We start from the raw sequence: 27653 nt of genomic DNA, 5'->3' as shown, positions 1-27653 counted from the left end.
AGAGAAGTACGTGTGCACACACACACGTGTGTAGACATACATGTAGGTGCATACCTATGTACACATGACTGTATATGTATATAAAAACCTATGCCCATGTACCTCTATACATACAGATGCACACAAAAATGTGTGTATACATAAATTTATGTACAGACACACATATACACACACAAGTGCACACGTGTGTGTATAAACTCACCTCTGCCCTGTATGTCTACACACAAACACACGTAGATACGTTAACATATATGTATATACATTGTCACATTGGCCACACATCTGTCCAGGGTCCTTCGGGCTCTGCGGGGCAGTGTCAATAAGGCGATGTGACTCAGGGTCAGGCCAGGGAGCCCTGGGAGTCCCCACCCATTCCAACGGCTCTCCTGCCTTCTGGTTAAGCAGCAGCACATCACAGGTAGAATGGACAGTACTGTGCAGTCACAAGGCCCCTGCGATGAGGTTCAATCAAACCTTTTGTCTCATTTGGTCTAATTATGTGATGGGGTGGGGGGTGGGGAGGCGAAATAAACAAGTCAAAGTGATCATTTAAAAGGAAGAGAAAAGAAAAGAAACCCCACCATTTATGGGGGGCAGGAATACTGAGGACCTTTCCCATGGTGGCAGATGGAGGCACTGTCCATGTCACCTCTCATCAGACACTCAATGTGAGTGACCGTCCTTGGCAGCTGCGGCTGCCCAAGGGCACCGCCCCATGCAGAGAAGCTTCAGAAAGTAGGACGCGCTTTCCAGCCTGATGGAATCCCGTGCCTGGCACTGAGGGTCCACGAGGAGTCAGGAGACTCGGCTCCTGATCCTATGTGGGATGGAGGGGTGGGCTCAGGCCAGCTAAGAGGAGACCTCCCGTTGGACCAGCTCCTAGCCTTCTAATGGGTCACATGAGCCAGGAGCCCGACCCTTTTCCTGGCTCAGTCTCTCAACCCAGGGCAGGAGAAGGGGGCTTCTGCAGGCAGCCTGTGTCCCCAGCCCTGGGCACCTAGGGGACCTAGCAGACACTTCAGCAAGGGGGAATAAGAAGGGCAGACCATTCCATGGCCCCTTTGCAGACCCCATGGCTCACAGCAGCCCAAGGATGCAGGGGCTTGGATTGCCTCCAAGGGGATTGTAAAATTGGATCCTCATTTTACAAGGGATCATTGAGGCAGGGAAGTGAACACTACCACACAGCCAGAATCTGAAGCGAGATCTGAACCTGGGTTGACTCCTAATGCAGAACAAACCAGGAGTCCCCTCTGACTGTCTACACTCGCCCAGCAGAGAGGTTCAAGAAAGCCCAGGCCGCCTTCCCAAGTCACAGAGCTGGTCCTGAACAAGCAGGTCCTTCTACAAAAACCACTGACAGGAGCTCAGGTGGCTGGACCACAGGTCCAGCACAAGGAGTCTGTCCATCGGCCCTTTGGGAGGGAGGAGACTAGATGAAGCTGTCGGTGGACAGACCAGCCTGCACTGGCTGGGGAGTTTCCTCACCTGATCTCAGATCCCATCCCACTTTCTATGAAACACCACGCACTGGGGTCCCCAGTGGTGTCTCTGGGAGCTCCATGAAGGCAGGCCCTGGGGCTCAGCCTAGAACAGAGCAGACGCTCAGTAAATGTTCACCACATGGCACCAATGTGGTCTATAGGGATGGGGGCCTTCCTGGCAGGAGGGAGGAGTTACCCGGCACTGTTGAAAGACACTCCCCATATTTGTCTGCTCTCTCTCCCTCCAATCTCTCTAAGGCCCACGTATGCCTCCAGCATTTTCAGGGACTTTCCCTTCCCCAGGATCCTAACTGGTAGGCCTGGCTGCCTCCTCTGATGGTTCTTACCACCTGGTCTCCTCCTTCCAGGCCCAGCACCCACTGTGGACCAAGGCAGCCCTCCACTTTTTTAGCCTGAGCCATTCAGAGCAGAATCCTGGGCTCTGGACAGACCTTAGAGACCAGCACAGGCCAGTGCCCACACTTACTGGCTGTGGTCATGTGGTCAGACCCAGACTCATTCACCCTTGGCTCCCACCCTTGAAAGTCACCAACGTGCAGTGACCAAAGAGGTAACATCTTAGGAGTCTCTCTGTGACCTTAGGTGAGTGAATTCATGATGGCCCTGTGCTGGGTTTAAATCCTGCCCCTGGGTGCCTACATCTATGTGACCTCCAGGAAGACATCCCTCCCTCTCCTTAGGCCTGTTTCCTCACCTGTGACATGAGACAGCAAGACTTTGTGGTCTCTCTGGTCCCTTCTCACTCGTCCATCTTTCCCTAACCCTAGTAGCTGGGATGCCTTTCCTCCTCGGATTTACTTATTGGAATTCATAAGATCAAAGATTTAATAGGTCAATGAGTCCAGCCTCCTCATTGTACAGATGAGGAAGCAGAGGCAGGATGCTGGGTATGTAACTTGCTCTGGGTCACACAGCTAGCGAGTGTCTGAGGCAGGATTTGTACCCAGTGCACGGCACACACTACAGAGCTGAAGCTTCTTAGGACAGGGCCTCTCTCATCGTTCTCAGTGACCAGCATAGCCTAAGCTCTTAATAAAGGTTTGTTGACCTTGAAGTAGAAACCCACCAATAGAAAAGGCCAGCACAGAAGGAGGGACGAGCAGAGCAAGGAGGAGAGGGTCTCCTTCAGAGGCAATGGGGAGCATGGGAGGTAGCAGGAAGCTGGGCTCCAGCGACAAGAAACCAACCCCCACACAAATGATGAGACTCGCACCCAGACCAGGAGAGTGACCCTGCAAAGGAGCAAGCACACTGCTGGTGAGAGGGGAGGCAGGAGGCCATTCAGGCCCACTTAGCTCTTACACTTGGTGGCGATGGAGGTAATGATACCAACTTATTAACAAGGATAGCATCTATATAGAGCTTTAGGCCTTGCCAAGAGCTTTACAAAACCACTCTCCGAGGTAGGTGCTACCTCCATAGTATTCCCCCATATTGCAGAAGAGCAAATTGAGGCCAGAGGTTAACAGAGGTTAAGTGACTTGCCCAGGGTCACATGGCCAGTAAGAGTCTAAGGCTGGATTTGAACTTCTCCACTCCAGCACCCTATCCACAGCACCACCTAGTGGCCACAAGGAACAGAATCTCCAGAAACACAATGGCATCTAGAATGAAGGCAAGAGCACCATGAGAGAGGGCTGTTTGGTGAGCCCTTTAGTGAAGGGGCTCAGGCCTGGGCCCATTCTGGGCTTTACATCAGTTTAAATTAAACTGGTCCCATAGCTGACATCTTCCTACTGCCCTGGATGCTTGTAGAGGATTGGGGGGCAACATTCAGCATCCATCTCTGGCACATAGTAGGTACTCAATGATTGTTTCAGCCAGTAAATGCAGTAACTAGATGAATGGACTATACCCACAGAAGAAATCTGGAGAGGACAGTTCGTGGAGGTGATTACTTAGCGAGACGGTCCCACCGTCAGTATTGTCCTTTGTTATGTCAGGGGCTGGGGGAATGGAACCCCATCCCTGATGCCTAAATTCCCCTCGAACTACCACCTATAGCTACTGAAATTCTGATGATCATTAAGGCTAGCTCCAACCTACCCCTCCAAACACTAGCTTTGCTAAAAGTCCATTCTCCATGTCCTCTGCTGTTGGCAGTGGATCTTGTACATGGATCCCTGCCACTGGAAGTGTGGCCCTTGCTCCCATCTTCTCCCCCCAACAAGATGGCAGCACCTAGGTGCAGGACCATACCTCCTCTATCTGAGTGTCTCTGAGTGCCCAGCATGAGCTTTCTTACTCTGAGGTGCCAGATCTGTCTTTGAAACTAATTGTAACTCCCAAGGAGATCTGAGACAGAAAGGTCCCCACGTCTGTGAGGGCTTCTGGGTTCTTTCAGGGTGGCCTCTGCCTTGGGATCCAGTGGGGTCTGGGTCCCCCTCAGACTTCTGGCAAGTGAGTGCGGAAGGGATTTCTCCCACCCCCCTTTCTCCCTTAGCCCCAGCAGGGCCTCAAACCCAAGGCTGCCCTTGGGGGAAACAGCAGAGGGGCCAGTGCCCAAACCCCAAGTTGGCCTTCCAGGAGTTCTGTTCTTGTGACTACCCAGAGAGTGAGTGGGAGGCATGCGCCCACCTCTTCAGCAACCAACCCCACCAAGTGGTCCCCAGTTCAAGTGTCTTCCCAGGAACAGTTCAGGGTATTTTGTACTTCAAGCTCAACTTTTATAGGGAGGAAATAAATTCTCTCCCCCAGCACTAAGCACCCTCCCAGGAGGGATCCTCTTCAAGGAGACTCTAACATGAGCCATCCTTGTTTTATAAAAATGTTCCCCAGGAACGTGGGGCCAATGAGCCTGCAGACAGGAAGGCCTGTGTTCAAATCCAGCCTCCCATGCTGAATGGGCCTTACAAAAAGGAATCAAACAAGAAATGGGGAAATCAGCTACCAGGGACAAGCCGCTGTGCCTGCTGAGGGCCAAGGAACCCTTCTCCAAGATACTCGGGGATTCAGCGAGGGACTGACAATGCCAGTGCTTCCTGACCACATAACTTTCAGCCTCTAAGGTGCCTCCAGCCTCAGTTTTCCCATCTGTAAAATGGAGAAAACAGTGCCTCTGGCACCTTCTTCATAGGGTGGCTGCAAGTACCAAGAGACATGCTATTAAGTAAAGTGGTTTGGGAACCATAAAATCACACCCGGGCTAGCAACGGTACTCCTAACAATGCCTTGAATCCTTCCAAATCCTTTTCCTACACTGTGCCTGTGACCCCAGAGGACCTAGCAGCACATTTTTGTGGATTAAATTGAAAAGCATTTAATTTAAGAGCCAAGAAATCTGCAAGCTGATGGATTCCTTGTTGTGCAACAAAGGGCTGTCTGAAACCAAAGAGAGGGCGGTGAATGCTCCCTCTCCAAGAGTCCCCAGAGGCGGGAGAAACACTGAGAAAATCTGATTCCATTTACACACACACATCCATATCAAACACACATTCATCACACACACAAGGCCAGACTTCCATCCATCTCTTCTGTTTGTAGGCAGGCTCACCGGTTTGTTTACCCTTGTATCTGACCATTACACACTCAGACCTAGAGACACCCAGCTCCATCCAGTGCCTAAGCAGCGAAAATGCCTGACTGAAATCCAGGCACACCAAGCACCTGGTACAGCCGGCTGAGGTAGAGACTCTTGCCACTGCCTGGCCCTCCCCATTCCCCCTCCAGCTCCCTGGGCTCCTGGGCATCTCCTTAGGGCATCTAGGCTCCCTAGGCTCAGGACGCCTGCTGCTCTATACTAGCCAGCTGGCTAGCTCTCCCTGACCAGGTCCAGAAGGCTGCAGCTCTCACACAACAAAGGAATGAACTGAGAGTGCTGCGAAAGCCCCCAGCCCCTCCTCTGCTCAGGGTGCTGTCCGGCCATTCTGGAAGCAGAGGATTCTCCATCAGCATGAGCTTCCTTGGAAGGGCCCACGGTATCTCTGTCTCTGTCACAGTCACACACACGCACGCACACACACACACGCACGCACACACACACACACACACACTCACACACTACTTATCTCTAACGGTATCCATTCTCGCTCCCCCCACATAATTGCACACAGAACTTAACTGCCCCCACCACCACATTCTCTGCTCCCATGGGACTTAAGGTCCGCTCGATACCCCTTTTGCGGGGCAGCCCCGGGTTCCCACTGAATTCCACAAATGCATGACCCCAGACCCCGGAGATCCCTTTCTCAAGGGGCCCTGCACATGCCAGGATGCCCACCTCCAGCCTCACAGAACTCTGCCGAGTGCCATCCTCACCCACCCAGAGTTCCCTGAGGACCACACCGCCCTAGCCCTGAGAACCCCCTTGGAACACCCCCACCACCAGCGGACCTCCCAAGCAAAGGGTAAAGCACAGCGAGGTGGCCACCTACTTCTCCTCCCCGCCAAGGCGGCCCACAAAGGCGCCAGACAAAGGCTGTAGGAGCCCAGCACCAGCAAGGTGAGCAAGGTGAGGTCGCCGTGCCTCTGCGGCTCAGCCGGAGGGTTCAGGGTGGAATTGATGAAGCCCTGCGCAGAAGCCTCGGTCTCTGTGCAGCTGCGGAATCCGCCGGCTCCGGGCATTGACGAGGATCGCAGCCGGCTCAAGCCTTGTGCGCTGCAGCCATGTTCCCTCGCTCCGCTCCCTGCGCCGGCTCCCGGTGAATGAGGAGGCGGGGTGGGGGGCACAGCTGGCAGCTGGCTCCAAGGGACGGAGGTCCGACAGAAAAGAGGCAGAGGACTGAGAGTGGGGATGGGGGTGCTGAGCCCGCCTCCGCCTCCCCCTCTGCAGGGCATCTCCCCTGACAGCCCACCAACGAGGGGCACCGACCCCCACACAAAGCATGCTCCCAGCTCCTTTGGACCTCTGGTACCGAGGGAGAGGGGCCAAGGCAGCGTGGCTGTCACCTTCTCCTGGGAAAGCCCGGCTCCCAAAGATCTCGCCCCCCAACGTCAGAGCCCCCACCGCTGCAGCCGGGGGGCACGGCAAAAGTCCTACACATCACGGCCTCTTAGCGGAACAAGGACTTCTATCTAATTCACAGTCACACACACGGGTTACAGAGGACACTTCACCCCAAATGGCATCTTAGATCATATCATCGCAGATTCAATGACACCCCAGGGAAAGTATCCTCAAGGAGACAGGCTTAATGACATTCCACTTTAACACACCACACTCCCCCCTTCACTACCCGATGTAAGCATCCCCCAATGTGCCTTGAATAGAAAACACACATTGTCTTGGAGAGCTATGGTCCAAAATTCAGTGAGTGGGGGAGGGGTAAATTCAACCGAATTCCGCTCAGCCAGCCTTTGTTAGACACCCTTCCACGTACAAGTCCCCATAAAGAGCTAAGAGGCTGAGAGACTATGCCAGGACCATTTCATTCAAACGGGATCTCTCCAGGGATTGCTCGAATGCAATTCAATCAGCAGACATTCCTCAAATGGACCAGAATCTTCAAGGCTCCGTCCCCAAGCATCCAGCCTAGACTGTTACACTGTTAGGATCCCTAGCACTCTTCAAACACAGATCAGGTATGATGAACAACGCCTTTCCCTCTGCACACCTCATTTCCTTGCATTCCTCTCCTCTCTCCCATCCCCACTTTCCCCTCCACAAAGAACTGTTTCATTTTCATCTTCATTTCCTCACACCGATTCACACCGGGAATGCAAAGTCGCCTCAATAGGAGGAATCTCTGAGCATAATGGATCATATTAAAAATTCAGTCAGTCACATGATTCTTTCAAAATACTTTACCTTATAGAAGAAATGGAGGGGTAATGTAACAGATGACAAGTAAATAAAAGCAGAGAAAGCTCTGGACAACATGCAACTCCCATTTTTGCTATTAAAAAAAATACTAATTTTGTTCCAGACCACTATAATAAAGCAAATATTGCAAATAAGTGAATTTCACCAATTTTTTGGTTTCCAATTGCATATAAAAGTTACATTCACACTATAATGTAGTCTATTGAGTGTGCAATAGTATTATGTCTAAAAATGTACTTACTTTAATTAAAAATACTTTTTTGCTAAAAATTAAAAAAAAATACTAACCAGAATAGGCATACATGAACGTCTCCTTTAATGTGAAGTATTATCTAACTAAAACCAAGAGCTATCAACTAGAAATCTTCCATTAAAACTGGAGTAAAGCAAGGATATTCATTAATACTACTAACAATATAGTGCAAGAACTGTTAGCTAATAAGAAAAATAAATTTCAGGAATAAACAGAGGCAAAGAGGAAACACAAATATTCCAGTTTCTAGATGATTTCATGGTCTTAAGCCCTACCGAGTTAAATAAAATATCCAATTCAGTCACGTCCAGTTCTTTGTGATCCCACTTGAGGTTTTCTTGAAAAAGATGCTGGAGTGGTTTGCCACTTCCTTCTCCAGCTCATTTTACAGATGAGGAAACTGAGGCAAACAGGGTGAAGTGATTTGCCCAGGGTCACACAGCCAGGAAGTGGCTGAGGTCATATTTGAACTCAGGTCTTCCTGACTCCAAGCCCAGTGCTCTATCCACTGTACCACCTAGCTGCCCAATAAAATATTACCTGGAACAATAACTTCAGCAAAGTAGAAGGATATAAAATAATTCCACACAAATCACCAGCCTAAGTATTACCAGCAAAACCCAGCAGGAAGAGATGGAAAAAGAAACTTCATTCAAAACAAGTAAAGACTGTATAAAACACTTAGGAATCTACCTATCAAGACATACACAGGAAATCTATAAATATGACTATTAAAATATTTTACAAAATAAAGACAGACCTAAGTAAGTGGAGTGATATTAATTGCACATGGTTGGGCTGTGACAATACAATAAAAATGACAACACTACCTACATTTTACTTCTTCAGTGTCATGCCAATCAATGGATTACTTTAGAGTTAGGGGAAAAAAAGGAAATTCATCTTTGGAAACAAAATATCAAGATTCTCAAGGGAAGGAACAACAGGGGAAATCGCAAGAGATTGTATCTAGCAGTACCAGATCTCAAAACTATATAAAAAAGCAGTCACCCAACTTATTTAATATTGACTAAAAAATAGAAAAGTTCATCAGCAAAACAGATTAGTGCAAAAAACAGAAAAGGCAAAGGAATATAACAGCCCAGGGTTGGATAAATCCAAGGACTTCAGCTATTAGGATTCACTATTTACCAAAAACTGTTGGGAAACAGCCTGGCAGAAAATAGGGAAAGACCAAGCTGTGCACCATATGTCACACTAAGCTTCAAACAGATACATGGCCAAGGTAAAAAGGTCACATCAGAAGAAAAATGAGAAGGCCAGGAGAGAAAATGCTTTTTGCTGCAATGGATATGGGAGGAGTTCATGACCAAATATAAGGGATAAAGAAGCTTCTAGAAGATATAATGGGTAATTGTGATTACATAAAATTGAACTGGCTTTGTACAATTAAGCCAATGCTGTTCAATTAGAAATAAAAGTTAATTGGGAGAATGCCTTGCAAACAGCTTCTCTGATTAAGGTTTGATATTCAAGAAATACAAGGAACAGAACTGAATAGAGTGTTCCAAAAGTCTTTGTGCATTTTAAAACTGTGCTGAGACTTTTAGGACTCCCTACACAAGAAAGACAGCCATTCCCCAATGAATCACGGGTCAAAGAGTATGAACGTGTAGATAGTTCTCTAACTCTAAGAAACACAAGTAATCAACAGCCATATGAAAAGATGCTCCAAAACACCACTAATGAGAGAGATGCAAATTAAAATAATTCTGAGGTTCCATTTCATATTTATCACATCAGTAGAGTTGACATAGAAAAATTACATTTGCTGGAGGGGTTGTTGGAAAACAAGTACACTGCTACATAGTTGGTGGAATTGTAAATTAAACTAGCCATTTTGGAAACCATCTGTGTAATAATGTCAAAAAGTCACTGAACTTTTGACTGAACAAGATTGTTATTAGGCCTATATTCTCCAAAGAGATCAAGAACAATGGGAAAGACCTGCACATACACAAACATTGATAGCAGCTCCTTTCTTTAGTAGCAAAGAAATGGAAACTCTCTGGGTCCATCTGCTGGATAATGGATAAACATTATGTCTTTTGTCTTTCTTTGTACACAACTCTACGGTTTAGCATGGTGCCTGGCACATAGGAGGCACTTGATAAATGTATATTGATTGATTAATGTAATCAGTATTATTAAGTTACAAGAAATGGATGTTTTTTAGTGTTGCAACAAAAAGGCATAAAAGAGGGTCACTGAAACAACTTTTAAAAATACACAGAATGGAAGAGAAAAAATTTCAGAGGGAAGGACAGACAGAGCAGCTTGGAAAACAACCTGCTGGATTTAAAAAAAAAAAATTCAAGCAGATCATGAGCTCACATCTCAGGCTTTTTTTCTTTTTGTCTACTTTGTATGTGTACACAGGTTGGGTTTTTTTTGGGGGGGGGAAAGGGGGGAGAGGGGTTAAATTCAGAACGGACAATTTAAAACCAGAAAATGCTTGTTAAATTGAATATCCATCATTTCTGAGGTAGCCTGACACAGAGGTGGAGCAGCCAGGCTTCAGACCAGAAGGATTAGGTTCCAATCTCACTTCTGACACTTAGTGACTGTCTGACCTTTCAGTAGTCCTTATTAGCGTGCGGGTGTGTGCATGTGTGTGGGTGGGTGTGGGTGTGTTTTCAGTCGTTTCACAGTGTGCCTAGGGGATGACAACACACGACAGGGATGATCCAGATTAGCCTAAGCCCAGGACACTGAATTTATCCCTTTGCTCTTTTCTGGTGCTCTCCCAAGCTGTAGAAGGATAAATCAATCTTTCTGTCCAAACCCTGGTGCCTTTTTGACATTCCTTCCCCAGGGCATCCCTGAGGGAGGCCGCACTGGGGCACACCCCCCAAGGTATGCTCCCTCCAGCATATTCTAGTCTAGAAGGAGGCATGATGGTCTAGGAAGCGATCAGATCTTCCTACTGAAAGGCAAATATTCTGAGAGCACCTTAGAAATGTATGCATTTGTCTCCTAAATAAAATGTGTTTAGGAAGGTCAGGAAAATAAGAATGTCTGTCATTTGGAGACCATTAAGAATGTTTCACTAAACTGGGCAATGTCGAAGCTAAGAGAAGGCTACCAGGAAGGTGGCACACAGGTCCAGGGCTCCTCAAGCTCAAATTCCCCCAGGTTCTCAGGAGCCTAGAGCTAGAGCCGCCATTCAGATCACATCACTCATTTTACAGAAGGGGAAACTGAGGCCCACAAAGGAGGAGTGAATTGCAGAAGCTTGTCCAGGGACTAAATGTCAGCACCAGGCCTAGAAACCCAAGGGCTGCACTTGCTCACCCGAGTTCTGGCTGCGGGAGGCCAAGGTTACAGCTGAAAAGTTCAACCTGTTTGGGGAGGAAGGCTGGAAGGGAAGTGAGGGGACAGTATGGAGCCTATAGCCATTATATGGAGAGCAGGCCTATGGGACATGGATTGTGTGTTCAGGCCCCATGGTCCCACACACCTCCCACTGCTGGAAGGCTCTGGAACCTGGAAGAAGAGGGTTTGTAGATGAGCCTTCTCAAAGGCATGAGGCCTGGAACCTCAGTTCTCTTCTCTGTGAAATGAGGGCCCCCAGTGGCCCCTCTAAGGCTGGGAGCCTGAGACAAGACTAACATAAGTAACTACAAATACTGTTAGGTTGAGTGGATTCCTTACCATTTTCCCCAATTACCAAGCATTTCTTTCCTCTCCTTCCCACTGCTGGTTCCTAAAGCCTTCATCCTCTACCTAACCTGTGGTCAGGACTGGAGACAGCAGATGCCAGTATCTGTCACCAGGGGGCACCTGACCATTAACAGTGGCCATCCTGGCTGCCATGAACTTGGCCTATCTGCTCCCTGGCCTTGGGTGGGATTTCATGTCTAAAGCTCAGTTGGGAGCAGGGCCCTCCTTCTCTGTGTGACATCCGCCTGCCCCCAGACAGACTTGAGCCTCTCCTTGGCCACAATGCCCCAGTTCCCTGTAACCTGACCCCTCCCATTGGGCCATTATGGACCCCAGCCTGGGCTCCTCTCCCTGTTTCCAAGCCTTAGTTATGAGCAGGCCTCCTAGGGTAGCCTACATCCATTCCATCCTCCTTGGAGTGGCCACCTCCCTCTGGCATGGAGGGGGCTGGAGGCATAAGGAGGCTAAAGGAGGGCAAGAGGCAGGGCCTGGGGGATGGAGGGCAGCCAAAGGCAAAGGTGACTGGTCATTTCTTGGGGTGGCTTCTGGGCAGAGATGTGCTAGCAATCTGTGAAGAGGAGACAATGTCCATCCCTACCAAGAATCTGCTAAAAAAGCCCCCCAAGCCAGTTAAGGGCATCTCTTCTGAGTATGAGTAATGGAAACAAGGGTAGAAGGTCCCCAAGGCTCCCCTAGGTCTGATCTGAGGGGCAGAGCTGGAGGCTATCCCCAGCAAGCCCTCAGACTCCTGATCTAGGGGAAGCCCCAAGACTCAACAGGCACAGAAATCAACCAGGGATTTCCAGCTCCCATGTATGTGATGGGGGCTGGGAAGGGCTGCCAAGCACACTGTCCCATCTTTCAGCCCCTAAAATGGGGTTCTGTATCTATTAGAACTGGGTAAATATTCACTTCAACAGGTCATTCCCTGCCCTGTTTTGTTTCAAGGACAGGCCAAGGTTGAGGATGTGGGCTGCCTCACCTTCCCCCTTCGAGGGTCAGAACCTGACCTCACTTAGGCCTATGCCCTCCAATCCAACCTGGTTTCTGTGTCTTTAGTGACTGCCTCCCAGCCCCCTCCCCCTCACTCTTTTCCTACTCCTTCCTCCTGGGCTGCCAGCAGACTCATCTTCCCACCAGCTGCTGGTCAGCAGAACCTCCTTTCACAAAACCATTGAGGAGCTGAGGGGAAGTCATGCTCAGTCAAGTCCCCCACTAGACTGGGCTGGAGTCAGGACAGGACAGTGGCAGCAGAGCCCTCTCTGGGTCGCAACCTTCAGGCACAGACCCTAGACCTGCACCCATCTACAATGCACACAAACCCCAGAACCCAAGCACTCCGAGGCTGGAACAACTCCTTTGGTGCCTTCCTATCCCATCACCTTCACTGCCATTTCTAGTTTCGATTCCTCATTAGCTTTTGTAGGCTCAGCCTTATTCCCCCAGTGCTCCCTGAGGACAGTGTTGGTGCCCCATCCAGGTGGGCCCCCACCAATGCCTTGTACTCAGTCACCATTCACTTAATGAACACTGATCCATTGTGCCACATGCTATCTGCAGAATGTTTCCTGGTGGGTACAGCCAACCAAGTCACAGTTATTCAAACTGCTTTCTTCATGAGTCATCACCTCTTTCCCCAACCTGTTGGGTAGGGTTGGGAGGGTGGAGCTGCCTGGACAGGGTGGCATGGCTCAACAAGCCAGGGAAGCTGCATCCATGCTCAGAGACGCATCTGTCACCTTGTCTCTGCATGCACGGCAGGTCTAAGAACTGTCACCCAGCATTGGGGTCTGTCAGAAAGCAATCTGGTCCCCAGCTCACCAACTGTAACTTCCAGCAGTTGCCTCAGGCCCAATTAGTGGGCAGCCAAGCCCTCTCGTTGGGGATGAGCAACATCTCCTCCTACTTGGCCTCCTCCACCTGTTACATGGTGCGGTCATGGCCATTAGCCACCAAGGGCACAGCACATACCACATACAATAAGTGACCCTTGGAAACTGAGACCAGCCACAACAAGGACAACAAAGCCACAGTCTGGCCCATCCATTCACATCCCACTCACGACATGTACTGATTGAGTTTGGGACCTGAGCAGACAGACCCTGCCAGCCCTTCTGGATGACCACCAGGAGAGCAAGCACATGGCCCTGGGGCAACAGGAGGGAGGACTGATCATTAATGAAGATGGGCATCGCAAACAGAACCAAGCAGCGGCTCAGGTGGCTTCGGGGGGAGTCCTGGACCCCAAGATTGCGGTCACCCCCTGCTTTTTTGCTATTTCCTTGTCGGAAGCAGGAGCTCCAAAGAGCAAGAGCTGATTAGGAACCATGACACAGAAAGATTTCTTGCAGAAACAGTCATGCCCTCTTAGTCCTAAATTCAAGGGTTCCCAAGTTGGAGGAATCATGAATTGAAGTACATTTCCTGGACATTCCTAGTGTGCTTCTACCTAAATTAATTTACTTATTTAGTGCCATACCAATTAAACTATCAGATAATTATTTTCTAGAGCTCAAAAAAATAGTATCAAAATTCATCTGGAAGAACAAAAGGTCTAGAATATCAAGAAGACTAATGAAAAGAAATCCTAGGGAAGGTGGCCTACCTCTACCAGATCTCAAATTGTATTGTAAAGTAGCAATTATCAAAACCACTTGGCACAGGCGAAGAAACAGAAGGGTAGACAAGTGGAGTAGGTTAGGTACTCAAGACGCAGTAGACAATGAATATAGCAATCTACTGTTTGATTAACCCAAGGATCCCAGCTTCTGGGATAAGAACTCATTGTTTGACAAAAATTTCTGGGAAAACTGGATAACAGTGTGGTGGAAACTGGGCATAGACCAATGCTTGACACCATACACAAGAATAAAATCCAAACAGATACACGACCTAGGTATAAAGATTGATACTATGGACAAATTGGTGGAGCAAGGAATAGTATATTTATCAGATTTATGGAGAAGGGAAGAATTTTTAACTAAAGAAGAGATAGAAAGCATTACGAAGTGCAACATGGATAATTTTGATTACATTAAACTGAAAAGTTTTTGCACAGCCAAACGCAATGCAACCAAAATTCAGAGGGATGTAAAAAACTGGGAAAGAATTTTTACAGCTAAGGTTGGTGATAAAGGCCTCATTTCTAGAGTATATAGAGAACTGAGTCAAATATACAAAAATACAAGTCATTCCCCAATTGATAAATGGTCAAAGGATATGAATACGCAATTTTCAGAGAAAGAAATTAAAGATATCTACAGTCATATGAAAAAATGCTCTAAATCACTTTTGATTAGAGAGATGCAAATCAAAACAACTCTGAGATACCACATCACACCTATCAGACTGGCAAACATGACAGAACAGGAAGATGATAAATGTCGGCCAGGATGTGAGAGAGTTGGAACACTGATTCATTGTTGGTGGAGCTGTGAGCTGATCCAACCATTTTGGAGAGCAATTTGGAACTATGCCCAAAGGGCTACAAAATTGTGCATACCCTTTTACCCAGCAATACTGCTTCTAGGGCTGTATCCCCAAGAGATCATAAAAATGGGAAAGGGTCCCACATGTACAATAATATTTGTAGCAGCTCTCTTTGTGGTGGCCAAGAACTGGACATTGAGGGGGTGCCCATCAGCTGGGGAATGGCTGAATAAATTATGGTATATGAATGTAATGGAATATTATTGTGCTATAAGAAATGATGAACAGGAAGACTTCAGAGAGGCCTGGAAAGACTTATATGATCTGATGCTGATTGAAAGGAGCAGAACCAGAAGAACTTTGTGCACAGCAACAACCAGTGTGCAAGTTTTTTCTGGTAGACTTGGAACTTCATTGCAATGCAAGGACTTAAAAAAAATTCCTAATGGTGTTCTAAGGCAAAATGCCTTCCACATCCAGAGAAAGAATTATGGAATTCAATTGCAGAATGTAGCAAATCATTTGTGTGTGTGTGTGTGTGTGTGTGTATGTGTGTGTGTGTATTGCGTTTTGGTGTGTTAGATGATTTCTCCCATTCTTCTTAATTCCTCAACACAGCATGACTATAGTGAAAATGTATTTAATAGGAATATATGTGTAGAACCTATACAAAATTGTATGCCATCTCAGGGAGGGAAAGGAAAATAATAATCTAAGTTATATGGTAGTGACTGTAGAACACTAAAAATAAATAAAATTAATTAATTTTAAAAAAGAAAAGAAAGAAGGAGAGGAGTCAAAAAGTTGTTATGTCCAGGGCCATGGGAGTCAGCATAAGGATTCATGTTTAAAAGAGGGTATCTGTTTTGTTGTAGTTTTAAGTCTCTAAATGTTTGCCAATTACATTTTAATCTGGTTTGAGCCCTAGGGAGTGTTGTGGGTCCGGTGTCTGACTCCCCTATTATACAGTATCCTACCTGGACAACAGTCAGTACTTGGACTGTGCATGCTCAGTGAGAAAGGGCATCTAAATCACTTGGTGACAAGATCAGGGACTCCTTCTGGAAAAAAAGGATTTAACCAGAATACCAGGAAATTGTCCCTGTTAGAGACCCAAGGTGAAGTCTCTTTCTGAGAGGGGAAGGTGAGCTGATGTCTATCTGTTTATGGCCTCTTGTGTCTTCTGCCTGGAAGGTTGTCCTGTGTCCTATATGCATTTGGTAATCTGAGTGCTTGTATGAGATCTGAGGACCTCTTTTTACCCACAAATGCTTGAGGACTGACAGGTGTTTTTGCCATCACTGCAGGTTTTCAAGTGGAAGGTCACTTAGGAAATTGCTATTCATGTTGAATTTGTTGACCCCTGAGATCTACCATCCCTGAGAATCTCCAATTCTATCATTCTATAGAAAGAACCCTGGATTCATGATCAGAGGACCGGGGTCAAATGTAGGCTCTGCCGCCTTTAGGTTTTATTCTCAGACAACTAAGTGCCCTTCTCTGGTCCTCACTATCCTCATCTGTAAAATGGGGAAGCTGTGCAAGATGATTTCTAAAGCTCCTTTCCAGCTCTAAATCCTATGTTTACCTAAGGTTTTAAAAAATACAGTCAAAAGAAAGAAAGGTCTTACAGGCTCAGGAATAGGTATTTTACATTATTTTATATTATAAATATATTATATATTACATATAATGTATTATAAATATATTTTTTGTAAACCATAGCCATTAGCTATTTCAGAACTCATTTTATTCTTTGTTTTTCTCCAAAGGAAAGGAGAAACTATAAAAAAAATTAAGAGTAAAATGTCTTAATAATTAGTCAGAAATATCAATTAAGTTAACAATGCCCCACTATAGGACCAAGGGCCTCATATTATGGGCCTTTAAAAAGGGGTTGGGTAATGGTTACTGGGCTTAGAAGTTAAAGCCAAGAACTAAACCACTCCTGAATGCCCCTCCCTTGTTTTCTACATTAAAATTTAATGATTCATCCATTCCAAGAACTCGCTGAGTGCTTTTACACACACACTCTCACTCTCTCTTCACACACACACACACACACACACACACACACACACACACACACACACACACACACGGTTTAGTTTCAGCATCTTGGGCTTGGTTTCTGCCTCCTACATGTTTTAGGGGAAATTCTGGAAGGGTAGGCAGGCTTGGGATAGCCAAGGACACAGCCAGGGTGGGGGTGGGGGAGAGAGTGTCTCGGGAGCTCCCCCAAAATTGGGATCAAGGCAGCTTTCCCTAAAGAATTTGACAGCCCACTGTGAGGAGGCGCAGCTGCTCCTCCCTAAGGGAGGCAACCCCTGCTCATGACCTAGTTCTGTGACTGTGCAGAATCAACACTGGTGCAAATCAAGCCCAAAGCCCCCACCCCAACAGCAGGTCACCACTGCCCCATCAGCAGGCCCACACTGCCCCATCATACCAGCCTCAAATCCATACAAAAGCATTTAATTAAGACACGAAATAGCATCACTCACAAGAGTACACGGAAACAGCCTCTTGGTGCAGGGGCAGACAAAAGGCAGGAGCAGCCAGGGGGTCCCCCATCTCCTCTCAGCATGATCTCAGGCCAGGGTGGAGCCCTGGCTATTACAGACCCAAAGGATGTCTTGGCCACAGCTCCTTCCATCCATAGGCAGTCAATCTCCTCCTCCCATCCATCATCCCCACTCTGACCCAGCCCACAATTTGTCTCCATCTCAGCTCTCTCTCATGGGGCTCTCCTGGAAGGTTGCCTCCAGTAAAATTCTCTGAGCTCAGCAACCCCCCAGGATGCCCTGAGGCTGAACTGGCCCCTCTCCAAGCCCTCTGGTTGCTCTCTCGGCCAGTAGCTCCCTTAGATTCTGACCCTGAGCCCTGACAGAGCCCTTCCAGGCAGGACAGGCTTTTCCTGCTCAGGTCACCCAGCAGAGCAGGGGCTCCAGCTGCTGAAAGCCCCAGAGACAACAGCAACTACTCAGTTCAAGAGAGGTTTGTACAAGGAGGCCGGTCTGGGGAAGGTAAGAAAATGGGTTCCTGTGATCAGTGCCCGCTTGTAGAACTGTCAGTACTATCTTGGAAGGACCAAGTCTAATTCCCCTTTTGTAGAGAAAAGGAAACTGAGGGACCCAGAGAATGCTAGAGCCTCAGCCAAGGTCACAGTCAGCCAGCAGCAGAACATTTGAACCCAGCCTTTTCCATGACCCCACTAAAGCCAGCAGCTCTTAGAAATGAGCTCCGATCTTGCTCAGTCATTTCCAGTCATGACCAGCCCTTTATGACCCCATTGAGGGTTTCTTAGTAGATACTGGACTGATTTGCCATTTCCTTCTTCAGCACAGTTTACAGATGAGGAAACTGAGGCCAGTAGGGGTAAGTGACTTGCCCAGGGTCACACAGCTCCTACATATCTGAGGCCACATTTGAACTCAAGACAATGAGTCTTCCTGACTTCAGGTGCTACCTGGCTACCCAAGGTCAGTTCTGGTGAGTGTTGTACTTTAGGCACTGAGGTTAGGGATAAAATGGGATCATTTTTGTAAAGCACTTAGCACAGAGCCTGGAATGCAATAGGCACTTAATGAAGGCCTATCCCCTTCCCCTGCTCCCCTGATATTTAAGTGGAGTTGTGCCTGCCAGGAGCATCTCCAGTGACCTGGACTTCATGCTTTCAAAAGCGGGTGAGACCGAGGTGGCCACACTTGCTAATAATAACACCGGCAATCCCTAGTATTTAGATAGCACTTCCAACTTTATAAAGATCCCATTGGATCCTCACAACCCTCATTATCCCCTTTCACAGACGAGGAAAACTGAGGCAGACAGGAGAAGTGACTTGCCCAGGGTCACACAGACACTAAATGTCTGAGACTGGCTGACCGATTGGTGTACAAGTACCCACTCCCCTTCCTCAGAGTGCCCTGCAGAGCAGTTCATTAGAAGCATAAAGCTGGACTCTGGTCTGGGGGGCTAGTGGGCCATCATGCCTACCAAGTGGCCCTCTGGCCTCCCCCCACGCTCCTCCCTCTCTCTTCCCATCCCAGTGCCTAGCACTGTGCGGCTCACTTTTCTAAGGCAGTCTCCCTACTACAGCCCAGTGGGGCAGGTCCTATAGGAATTAGCACCACTAGCTAATTGAACAGAGGCCTAGAGCTGGGACAGGAGATTTAGCTCCTGTTCAGACCTGGCTCATCCCTACAGCTGGTCACTTCATGGATTATAGGAGCCCATAAAAATCATCATTGATGTCCAGGCTGCCCACCCACCCACCCACAACAGACCAGGTCAAGCCTTCCTGAAGTCCCTAGCCCTGAAGAAAGACATCGAAGACACAAACTGCCCCTCATCATCCCTCCTGGAGCCATGCAAGGTCACACACTTGGGGGGAAGTAGAGGATCACAGAAGAAACCGTGGAGGCCACTGAGTTCAACAAGCCCTCCCCCATTTTTCACATAAGGAAACTGAGGCACAGAAAGGTTAAGTGACTTGTTCAAGGTCTTATAGTGTCTAAGGCTGAATTTGAGCCCAGGTCCTCCTAGATTCAAGGTCAAAGCCTTATCCACTACTCCGCACTGCTTATCACTCAGTGAATCACCATAGGGGTCACTCTTCTCCTGGGCACTAGGCCTGAGAACACTTCAATGAGGCTGCCAGAGACAAAATCGTGAAATCCCCTTCAAATACACAGTGCCCCTTGCTTCTCAGAGCACTGGAGGCATTTCCTGTCCCGTGACTTGCTACCTTCTGCGGAGGGAACTGTTTTTTAAAGGGTTAAGGCCACGCCCTGGGCCCGATATCAAACATGCCTTTGAAGGACACTCTACCCCTCCCCTCTCTGGACAGAGGAGTCAGCCCCTGTATGTTGGGGAAATGCTGTCCAGCTCAGGCCCAGGAAGGAATTGATGGAGAGACAGGAATCTGCCCCAGGAATTCCCACTGCTTCCCTAGGGCTGCTAAGGGAGGGAAAGAGGGGGAGGGGTGCCCAACGAGGCACATTTGGTTTCCATTTCCCACCAAACAAGCTCTCTTTTGTGTGCCCAGCACCGACCCACAGACCCACGGAATGCTTGGCTGGCTCTGCCTTTTTAACTCTTTGGTGACCAGGCCCTGCCTCCCCCCAGGCCACCCCCTCTCCATTCCCACCAAGGAGACCTCACTAAAGCCATCCTGTACATGAATTTGTTTTTGGAGGCAATAGAGTTTAGTGACTTTTCCAGGGTCACACAGATGGTAACTCGGTTTGAACTCAGGTCCTTCTGACTCCAGGGCTGGTGCTCCATCTACTTCACCACCTAGCTGCAACTTATAGATGAGCTTCTACATAAATACAGCATGGCCACATCCAGCCCGACTGGGTCAGTAATGTCCAGAAGGGAGATTCCAGGGGGTCCCTGGAAGCCCCAGGGCTCACAACGTCCTTACAGAGCATGGCTCCTCACCCTGTTATCCCGCTCGATGTCAGCAGAAAGCCAAATATAAAAGTGGTCCAAGAACTATGTCAGTAGGGAAGGTCCCCCCTCTCTCTAAGACTTGTCAGGGATGCTGGAGGGGGCAACTTCTGATCAGGGACGGGTCAGATTAAATGCCCACTAAAGTCCCTCCTAGGTCAGCTGCTCTTTCTCCTTCCTGTCCGCACACCTCCAAGGGGTGGAGGAGAAAGTGGAGGCCATACTGAGCCCGTTTTCCTGGGTCTTTTCAGCAGGTGACCAGCTGACCCCCACATACCTGCCCTCAGGATCCCTGACTGCTTATGTTAGCATAACACCCATTTCCCTGGGTTCTCCCCCAGAAACAGCAGATTCTGCGACTGTGTCTTTAAGGGCCAGGCAGAATGTTACAGAGGTGGTAGTCTGAACTTGAATTTTTTAGCTTCTAGCTTAAAGAAGATGGAGGGATAGCATTTCCTGATGAAGCTACATCAGTTGATCTTGTAAAAAAGATCCATAAACTGTATAACCAGTAACTTTAATGTCAATTACTCATAGGACATTAGGGATTTTGCTACGTAGATAGATATGCTTTCTGCTGCTTATGGGAAAAGAGGGTTTTTTCCTAGTTTATTAAATAATATATAACACACTGGGGCAGAGACTCTAAATTGATTGGTTAATGAATATAAGAGACGTTGTGACTGCAGTGATTCACAAAGACTCTCCAAACATAGCCCTGGATTACCCTGGAAGTCTGACTGGTGCAGTAACGTGTCAATAAGCAGGCTGAAGGGCGCCCCTAAGTGAGGCTGGCTGACCGGAGAAGCTAAAACGCGGCAAGGGGACTCTCGAGGAGCCTGCAAGCACGAGGCAGAAAGAAGGAAAAGGGTGCTGGGATCTGGCTGCTTTTCTTCTTCCACTACATTTGCTTTTGCTGACAGAGACAGTGACCCTCAGAAAGAAACCTCCCTCCCCAAGTTCTGTGCCCCTCACCCAAGGCCTGCGATGGCTTTACATCTTGCTGCCAGCTCTCACCTGGAAAAAGCAAAGCAAAGACCCCGGCTCTCTCTGTCTTTGAGACTCAGCTACTGCTTCTGTAAAATGAGGAGGCATGGACACTGGTATGGCCCCAGCAATCCACCTGCCTCTCTGCGATCACCCTGCCCATTTCTTCCAAGGACTATTAGTACAAAGCAACACAAAACAGAAAGGAGGCAGGCCCACACAGGGAGCCCCAGCTCCTGCCCTCAGAGACCTAACTTAGATTGCATTAGTAAGTGCTGTAGTCTGAAAGGCTAGGCCTTCCTGAGCCATCATCATTCACACCCCAGTAGGCTGCAGGGGAGGGCCATGCTCAGGAAATAACCAGGCACAGCCAGGAACCGGGGTCAGATCCTCAGCCCCAGGCCTTCATCTGGGAAAAGCATCGCAAAGACAGCTGGCCTCGAAGCCAAAAGGACCCCGGTTCAAGTCCCCATGGCACATATTGGCTACACGACCCTGAGCACGAGGTTTAACCTCTTGGCTCTCACAGAGACGCTAATCTGACAAGTTACAGGGGCTGTGCTGATGGAGACAGACAAGACCCCAGGGAGCAGCCCAAAACAGAGCAAGTCCTTCCTGGACTGACACTTTCCAGGTTGACTGGAAGAGCAGCCAGGACTCCAAAGAGACTCATCTCAACCCCCAAGGAGCCTGTGGCAGGGTACCACCTGGGTGCCTGGGGCTGCCGATTCTTACCAGAGCTGGACACACGCCGGGTTCTCTGGGGAGATAAAGCACGCTCAGCGTGGAAATTCCTGGACTCGGTGATGCTTCGCCTCCAACAAGAAGCAGAAGGCCAGACTTTCATTTTGGGCACAGGGATTTTACTCAGTCCCAAGGGGTCATGCTTAGACCTATTTCTGCCTGCCACGGGTGGTGAATTCAGTGTGGAAGCCTGTGAGAAAACAGAAACCAGTTAATTCCCATCACTGGTCCAGTCCTCTTTTGTTACTCCGGTGGGTATTTGAGAGAGAGATAAATGACATTTAAATAGCACTTTATTTAATTGGATGACTTTTCTTTTTAAGGAAAACCTAAAAGTAAAAATTTGACTGAAAGCAAGCATCAGAGGATCTGAGTTCAAATCCTATCCCTAACTACCTGTGAACCCTTAGAAAAATCCCTGAGGCTCTCCCAGGATCACTTTCCTCCCACTGAGAAACTTGACATTCAGGACAAGGTGACATTGAAAGTCCCTTGGCCTCTCAATCCTAGATAATGGCAGGGACTGTTCACTCTGAAGGGCAAAGTTGCTTTGCTACCCTCAGTCCCAACCTGGGAGCCTCTGAGAGAAAGACTGGAGAGGGAACGGGTACTGGTGGGGAGGGGGGGGGGTGGTTGGCAAGGTGGCAAGGGTCTCCCTCAGCAGTGACCTACCAGACCCCCCAAAAGCAATGATGATCCCAAACTGCCAGGCAGCCAACCTTCTCTCCAAGGGCAGGTGGGGGCAATTTAACCCTTAACATTCTAGGAGAGGGCCAGGAAATCAGAGAAACGCTTCAAGTTTAGCAAAAACCAGTCAAACTGTCTCCTAAGTGGTCATTTCAGTTTGGAACTTAAAGAATCCAGCCACTGCCTCCTCCTGCGACTAACAGGGAATGCCCCATTTGGGTGAAGAGTCCAAATGCCCGGCTCCGCATCCATCATAATGTCCAATGTAAACACCTATAGGTTTTGATCAGGATGGAGCAACACAGTGGACTAAGTACCAAGCTTAGAGTCAAGAAGACCTGTGTTCAAATCCTGCCTCAGACATTCCTAGCTATGGGAAACAGGTCAAGTCACTTAATTGCTCCATGACTCAGTTTCCTCATCCATAAAATGAAGGAGCTGGACCCAATCTGAAGACCTAAGATTCCTCAAGAAGGCTCAGGTCAGCCCTGATGCCCTGGATTCCTCACTTTGGCCTAACCCAGGGCCAATCTCAATGTATCCACCAACAATGATGCAGAGTGGGATGGGAATGCAATGGGAGAAAGGGCTTGGCCTCCACCATCCAGCCTCGAGCTAAGCAGCAGAGGTCAGCTCCAATCTCCCAAGAGAACATAGTCTCAACTGAGACACTTGAAAACATGGACAAGAAGGGTAGTCCATGTCTAAATTTCATGCTGTAAATGCTGGCCAAGGAGGGATGGGGAGAAGCATCAGTACCCAAAGGAGGCAGTCCTCCCCCTTCATATTTAAGGGCACAGCAGTCCAAGTTTCTGGATACCCACTCTTCAGATGACCACCAAATGACAGAGTCCCTGCTCTCCACCATAAAACTGCTTACACACAAGTTCTCCTTCAAGAACTCAGGCTATGACCTGTGAGTGACAAAGCTTCCCATCCTACCCAGGAAGGACAAGAGGTCAACCCTTCCAAGGTCCTCCCAGAGCTGGGCCAGCCCAGAAGGGCTCCACTAGACAGACAGCCAAGACCCAAAGGCATTTTTAAAAAGCTAACATTTAGCAGGTCCAAAACTAGAAAATGAGCTTTAACCACCCAGATGTCTGAGGTATCCCTAAGAGATGCTGCCATCACATCCTCATCCTTGCAGGACCCAGTATATGCATCTGATGCTTCCTCAAAAGCAAAGGAGCTCAGAGAAAAGCAGCTTAAAGACACCTGCTAACCATCCTGCTTCAGGGAGCGCACATGGTCGCTTGGCACAAAGAAGCTGACTTTCTTCTATGTTTCAAGATGGTATGAGGAGGGATAGCAGCCTTCACCTCCTCGGAGGCTACAGTCCTCCCGTCACACTCTGGTAACAAACTCCACTTAAGAAGGTGGACCCTCAGACCCAGAATCACGGGATCTCACTTAAAGGGACCTCAGAGACTGAATTCCAACCCTTCACTCAACAGAACCCAATCAACAAATGGCCATGTGGCTTCTGCCTGAAGACCTCCCAGGAAGAGGGATGCATTCTATGTCCAGGCAGCCCTTTCCACACTGGGATACCAGCTTAAGCCTCTGCTACTTCCCGTCCCCCCCAGTGGCTCTTGGTTCTACCCTCTACATCCAAGCAGAGAAAAGTGAATTCCTTTTCCATGAGAGCCTTTCTATACTTAAAAAAGATGGCTGACTTCAGCAGACTCGCATGCTGGCCTTGAGCCCCCCACCATACGGTCACACTCTATCCTCCAGATGCTTCCAAGGCTGTCAGTGTCCTTCCGAAAAGGAAGAGCCTGGATCTGACTGGGCCATGGCTCGGTGCGTGGCCCCAGGACCTCTCTAGGTGGGTGCCCTATGACACTCTTCATGGCCGAATATTTGCCCTGCCTCTTGCTTGGCATCGTTATGTTGGATGCATGGTCCCCAGAGACTCCCCTGCTCTGTGGTCACGTCCTGCCCTCTCCTGGAGCATATTCAGGATTTCACATTTTTCTCTACCAATGTCACCTTATTAGGCTGAGTCCATCATCCTAGGTGGCTGACATCTTTCAAGATCTTACTTCCCACACCCAACATGCTAAGAATCCCTCCCAGCTTCGTGTCACTGGCAAATCTGATCAGCAAAGCCATATATGCAATCATTTGAATCATTGATCAGAAGGTCAAGCAGCTCAAGGCTGACAGACCATGGGCACCCCACCAGAGACCTCCCTCAAAGCCGACATCCACCCACTGGTGACCTGGCGGCAAGTCTGCTCACTGGAGGAGCTCCGAGGCACTCAAAGTTGCTGCTCTGCTGCCACCCCCTGCTCCTGAATCTCGACAGAACCCAGGGCTGTGGCCCCAGAGGGTCAAGGCTCACCCTCCAACTTCCTGAGATTCTCTGGCGTTTTCCCTTCCAAGGAACCACGTGACTCACTCAGAAATCTCCACACTGAGAGGACGCATCATTGTAACAGCTCAGTACATAGGAGGGTCATCATCCTGACAAGTGGAAAAGGTCTTCTAAGCTGAAGAGGCAGGGGAGGACCCAGAGGCCTCCGTTTTCATCAAAAACCACTTACATGTCAACTGCTCGTCTAAGATTGCAAAGCACGTGTGTGCATTAACCCACTGAAATCTTATAAACACCCTGTGTGGTAGGTAATACCAATATTACTGCCCCCATTTTACTAATGGGGAAACTGAGCTCTGAGAGGGCAGGTTAGGGGACTTGCCCAGGATCACATAACTAGTGGGTGGGAGATGGAGGGGGGTGGGATTTGAACTCAGCAGTTTAGAAGTTCAGTTCAGCAGTTTACTGACTGGCTGCCAGACACAGTAAGAACCCTCCAAAGCAAATCCACTGCCATTTTGAAATTATACCATTTTCCTAATTGTGCATGTGACTTCTGAGCCATTTCCAGGCCTCCCCCATCCCACTCTCCATTAAGGAAAACTTACCAGGGCTGTTGTGCAGGCTGACGGAGAGGTCACCACCTCCCTGTGCTCTTCCTGGGTGCCCAGGGGCACTGCCACATCTCCGGTGCTAGCTCCATCAGAGGTGGGAGCTCGAGGCTCTAGTGGAGCAGATTCCACAGTCCTCATGGGGATATCTGGGTCTTCTGTACCCTTGCAGAACCCCATGGCTGCAGCGCCAGCCCCAGCCCCATGCAGGCGCCCTGCCCTGGGCAGACTGGCTCGAGGGATGCCTCCTCGGTGGCTGGCTTTCAGCTCCGGGGCCACTCTGGGAGCCTCCTGGGAAGCGCTTCTGGAATGGGTTGTGACATGCACAACCTGGCTGGTGACCAGCTTAAGGAGGTGCTGTCTGCGGCTCTTACTCGGAAGGACATCTGCCTTGGCACTGGCCTTCCACTCAGCCCTCCTGGGCCCTCCACTTGAGGGAGGCTCTGTCGGTGGGGACCCAGGAGGTAGCCTAGGCTGGGTGGCAGCCGCAGCTGATGATGCACGAGAGATTACTTTGGCTTTCACATTCTTGAAGTTGGGCCCGGGAAAGCTGACCTTGTCGATCTTATGGAGGCTGCTCCCTGCTGGGCTGCCTGGCTTGGGTGCTGGCTTTCCCAAGACTTTGCCTAGGGCAGGTTTGAGGGACTTGATGGGGGCCAGTCTCTTGTTGGGGTGCTTGACCAGCTCTCGAGTGTTTTTTTCTTTTTCAGAAGGTTTCTCCTTTGCTTTCTCAGGAAGCGAGACAGAAAAAGTCTCATTGGGGCACCCTGGGATGGCTGGTGGCCCATAACCAACATCACTCCCCTCCTGCAGTGATCCAGGTGATGGGGCTGTGTCCCAGCCTGGCGGATGACTTCCTGCCAGTGGGGTTCCTGCGGGATGGCTTCTGATGCCCACGTCATTGTCAGGAGAGGCGGTCTCATTCAGTTGGTCTCCTGGCTGGCACAACTGCTCTGCAGCGTCACTGAAAGGTGGCCTGTCCACAGGGCGGTCAGCCTCTGGACAGCACCCTGATGGGGGCATGACTGGGACACACAAAGTTTGCAGAGGGGGCTCCCCATTTGGCTGGTCTTCACATGAGTCAAGAGCCTTTTCTGTTGGAGGCGTATATGAGCCATTACATCCTTCCAAATGTGGCTCCGGGGGATTAGTCATGTCCAGGTGAAAACCATTGGTGAGAGCAACAGGTGTCTTCTCTAGGGAGGAGGGGCTCTCAGGGTGGGGGGCATCAATCTGCATGGCTGTCTCTGGTATGATCAGATACGTGGTGTTGGGGACCTCACAAGGCTCCTTGGCAGTGTCTCCCAGAGGAATTCCCAAGTCCTCACTGATCGACTTCTCACCTCTTAGGCACATCTCAGAGGAACAGTAAGGGGCTGCTGTCGCCTGGCCACATGGGAGCCTCGGGTGGGGCAGGCTTCCCTGTGCAGCTGACGCGTCCAGAGCATCAGGCGTGGCCCCCGTGCCCGGGCTCTCACCCCTCATTTCGCACCCTTCTTCCAGGTGGAGTACAGCATGGCCTATGGCATCTCCACAGTCATACCTCCACTCTCCGAGCACTGGGGGCTGGACCCTCTGAGCCTGGGCAGTGTTGTACAGGTATTCTGGCTCCAGCAGACCCATCTTGTCACTCACCCAGGACCGCCCTGGGTCCTCACCATGAACCACTGACCATGAGGCGTCCTGATAGACATCCTCATCATGGGCAAGTACTTTGGTACGTGAATTGGTTAAGGAAATTCTTTCCCCATCAGCCCCCAGCATGTGCAAATGGGCTTCCTGAGGGTTGTGTGCACCAAGGCGGGGGGCTGAGCCCCAGTGTGCAGAGAGGAAGGCTGGCGTTCTCTCAGGCGCCAACTCATTCCCACATTTCTCCCCTTGAAATAAGGATGGCTGGGAGGCCTCTTGTGCTTTCTCTTCCAAGTTCTGATGGTTCATTCTGGATTAACCCTGTCAGCTGGCTCAATGCAAAGCCCCTCCAGGCAGAAGGTGAAGAGAAGTCAGCGCATTAAATCACTTAAAATCCCAGCGGTCTGCTTGGTGAGAAGGCTTGTGTCCCAAGTCACGCAGGCCATGGCTCTCTGTCTGACGTTCACCAGGAAGGGAAACACACCTCGTTTCCTAAGATAAATAAAGAAACCTCAGCGTCAATGAAATGTCTAAGAATTACTCATCCCCACTTGATGATGCTCGTCCACAGAAGATTCAGCCTTGGAAA

At 49.1% G+C, this 27653-nt stretch overlaps 1 protein-coding gene across 2 annotated transcripts in view; it reads right to left on the bottom strand.

The window, feature by feature from the left end:
- MTUS1 (microtubule associated scaffold protein 1) overlaps positions 1–27653 on the bottom strand; it is a 106962-nt gene that overhangs the window by 46304 nt on the left and 33005 nt on the right. For both annotated transcript variants that reach the window (XM_072625604.1, XM_072625605.1), the window contains exons 2-3: positions 25433–27556; positions 21809–22007 (exon numbers count right to left, since the gene is read on the bottom strand). In XM_072625604.1, the coding sequence (XP_072481705.1) occupies positions 21809–22007; positions 25433–27373 (2140 nt within the window). In that variant the 5' untranslated portion in view covers positions 27374–27556. The remainder of the gene's footprint in view (positions 1–21808; positions 22008–25432; positions 27557–27653) is intronic.

Source organism: Notamacropus eugenii, chromosome 7 (assembly GCF_028372415.1).
Source record: "Notamacropus eugenii isolate mMacEug1 chromosome 7, mMacEug1.pri_v2, whole genome shotgun sequence".
Taxonomy (NCBI): domain Eukaryota; kingdom Metazoa; phylum Chordata; class Mammalia; order Diprotodontia; family Macropodidae; genus Notamacropus; species Notamacropus eugenii.
The sequence above is the reverse complement of the archived record's forward strand: the minus strand, read 5'-3'. Positions and strand labels throughout refer to the sequence as shown.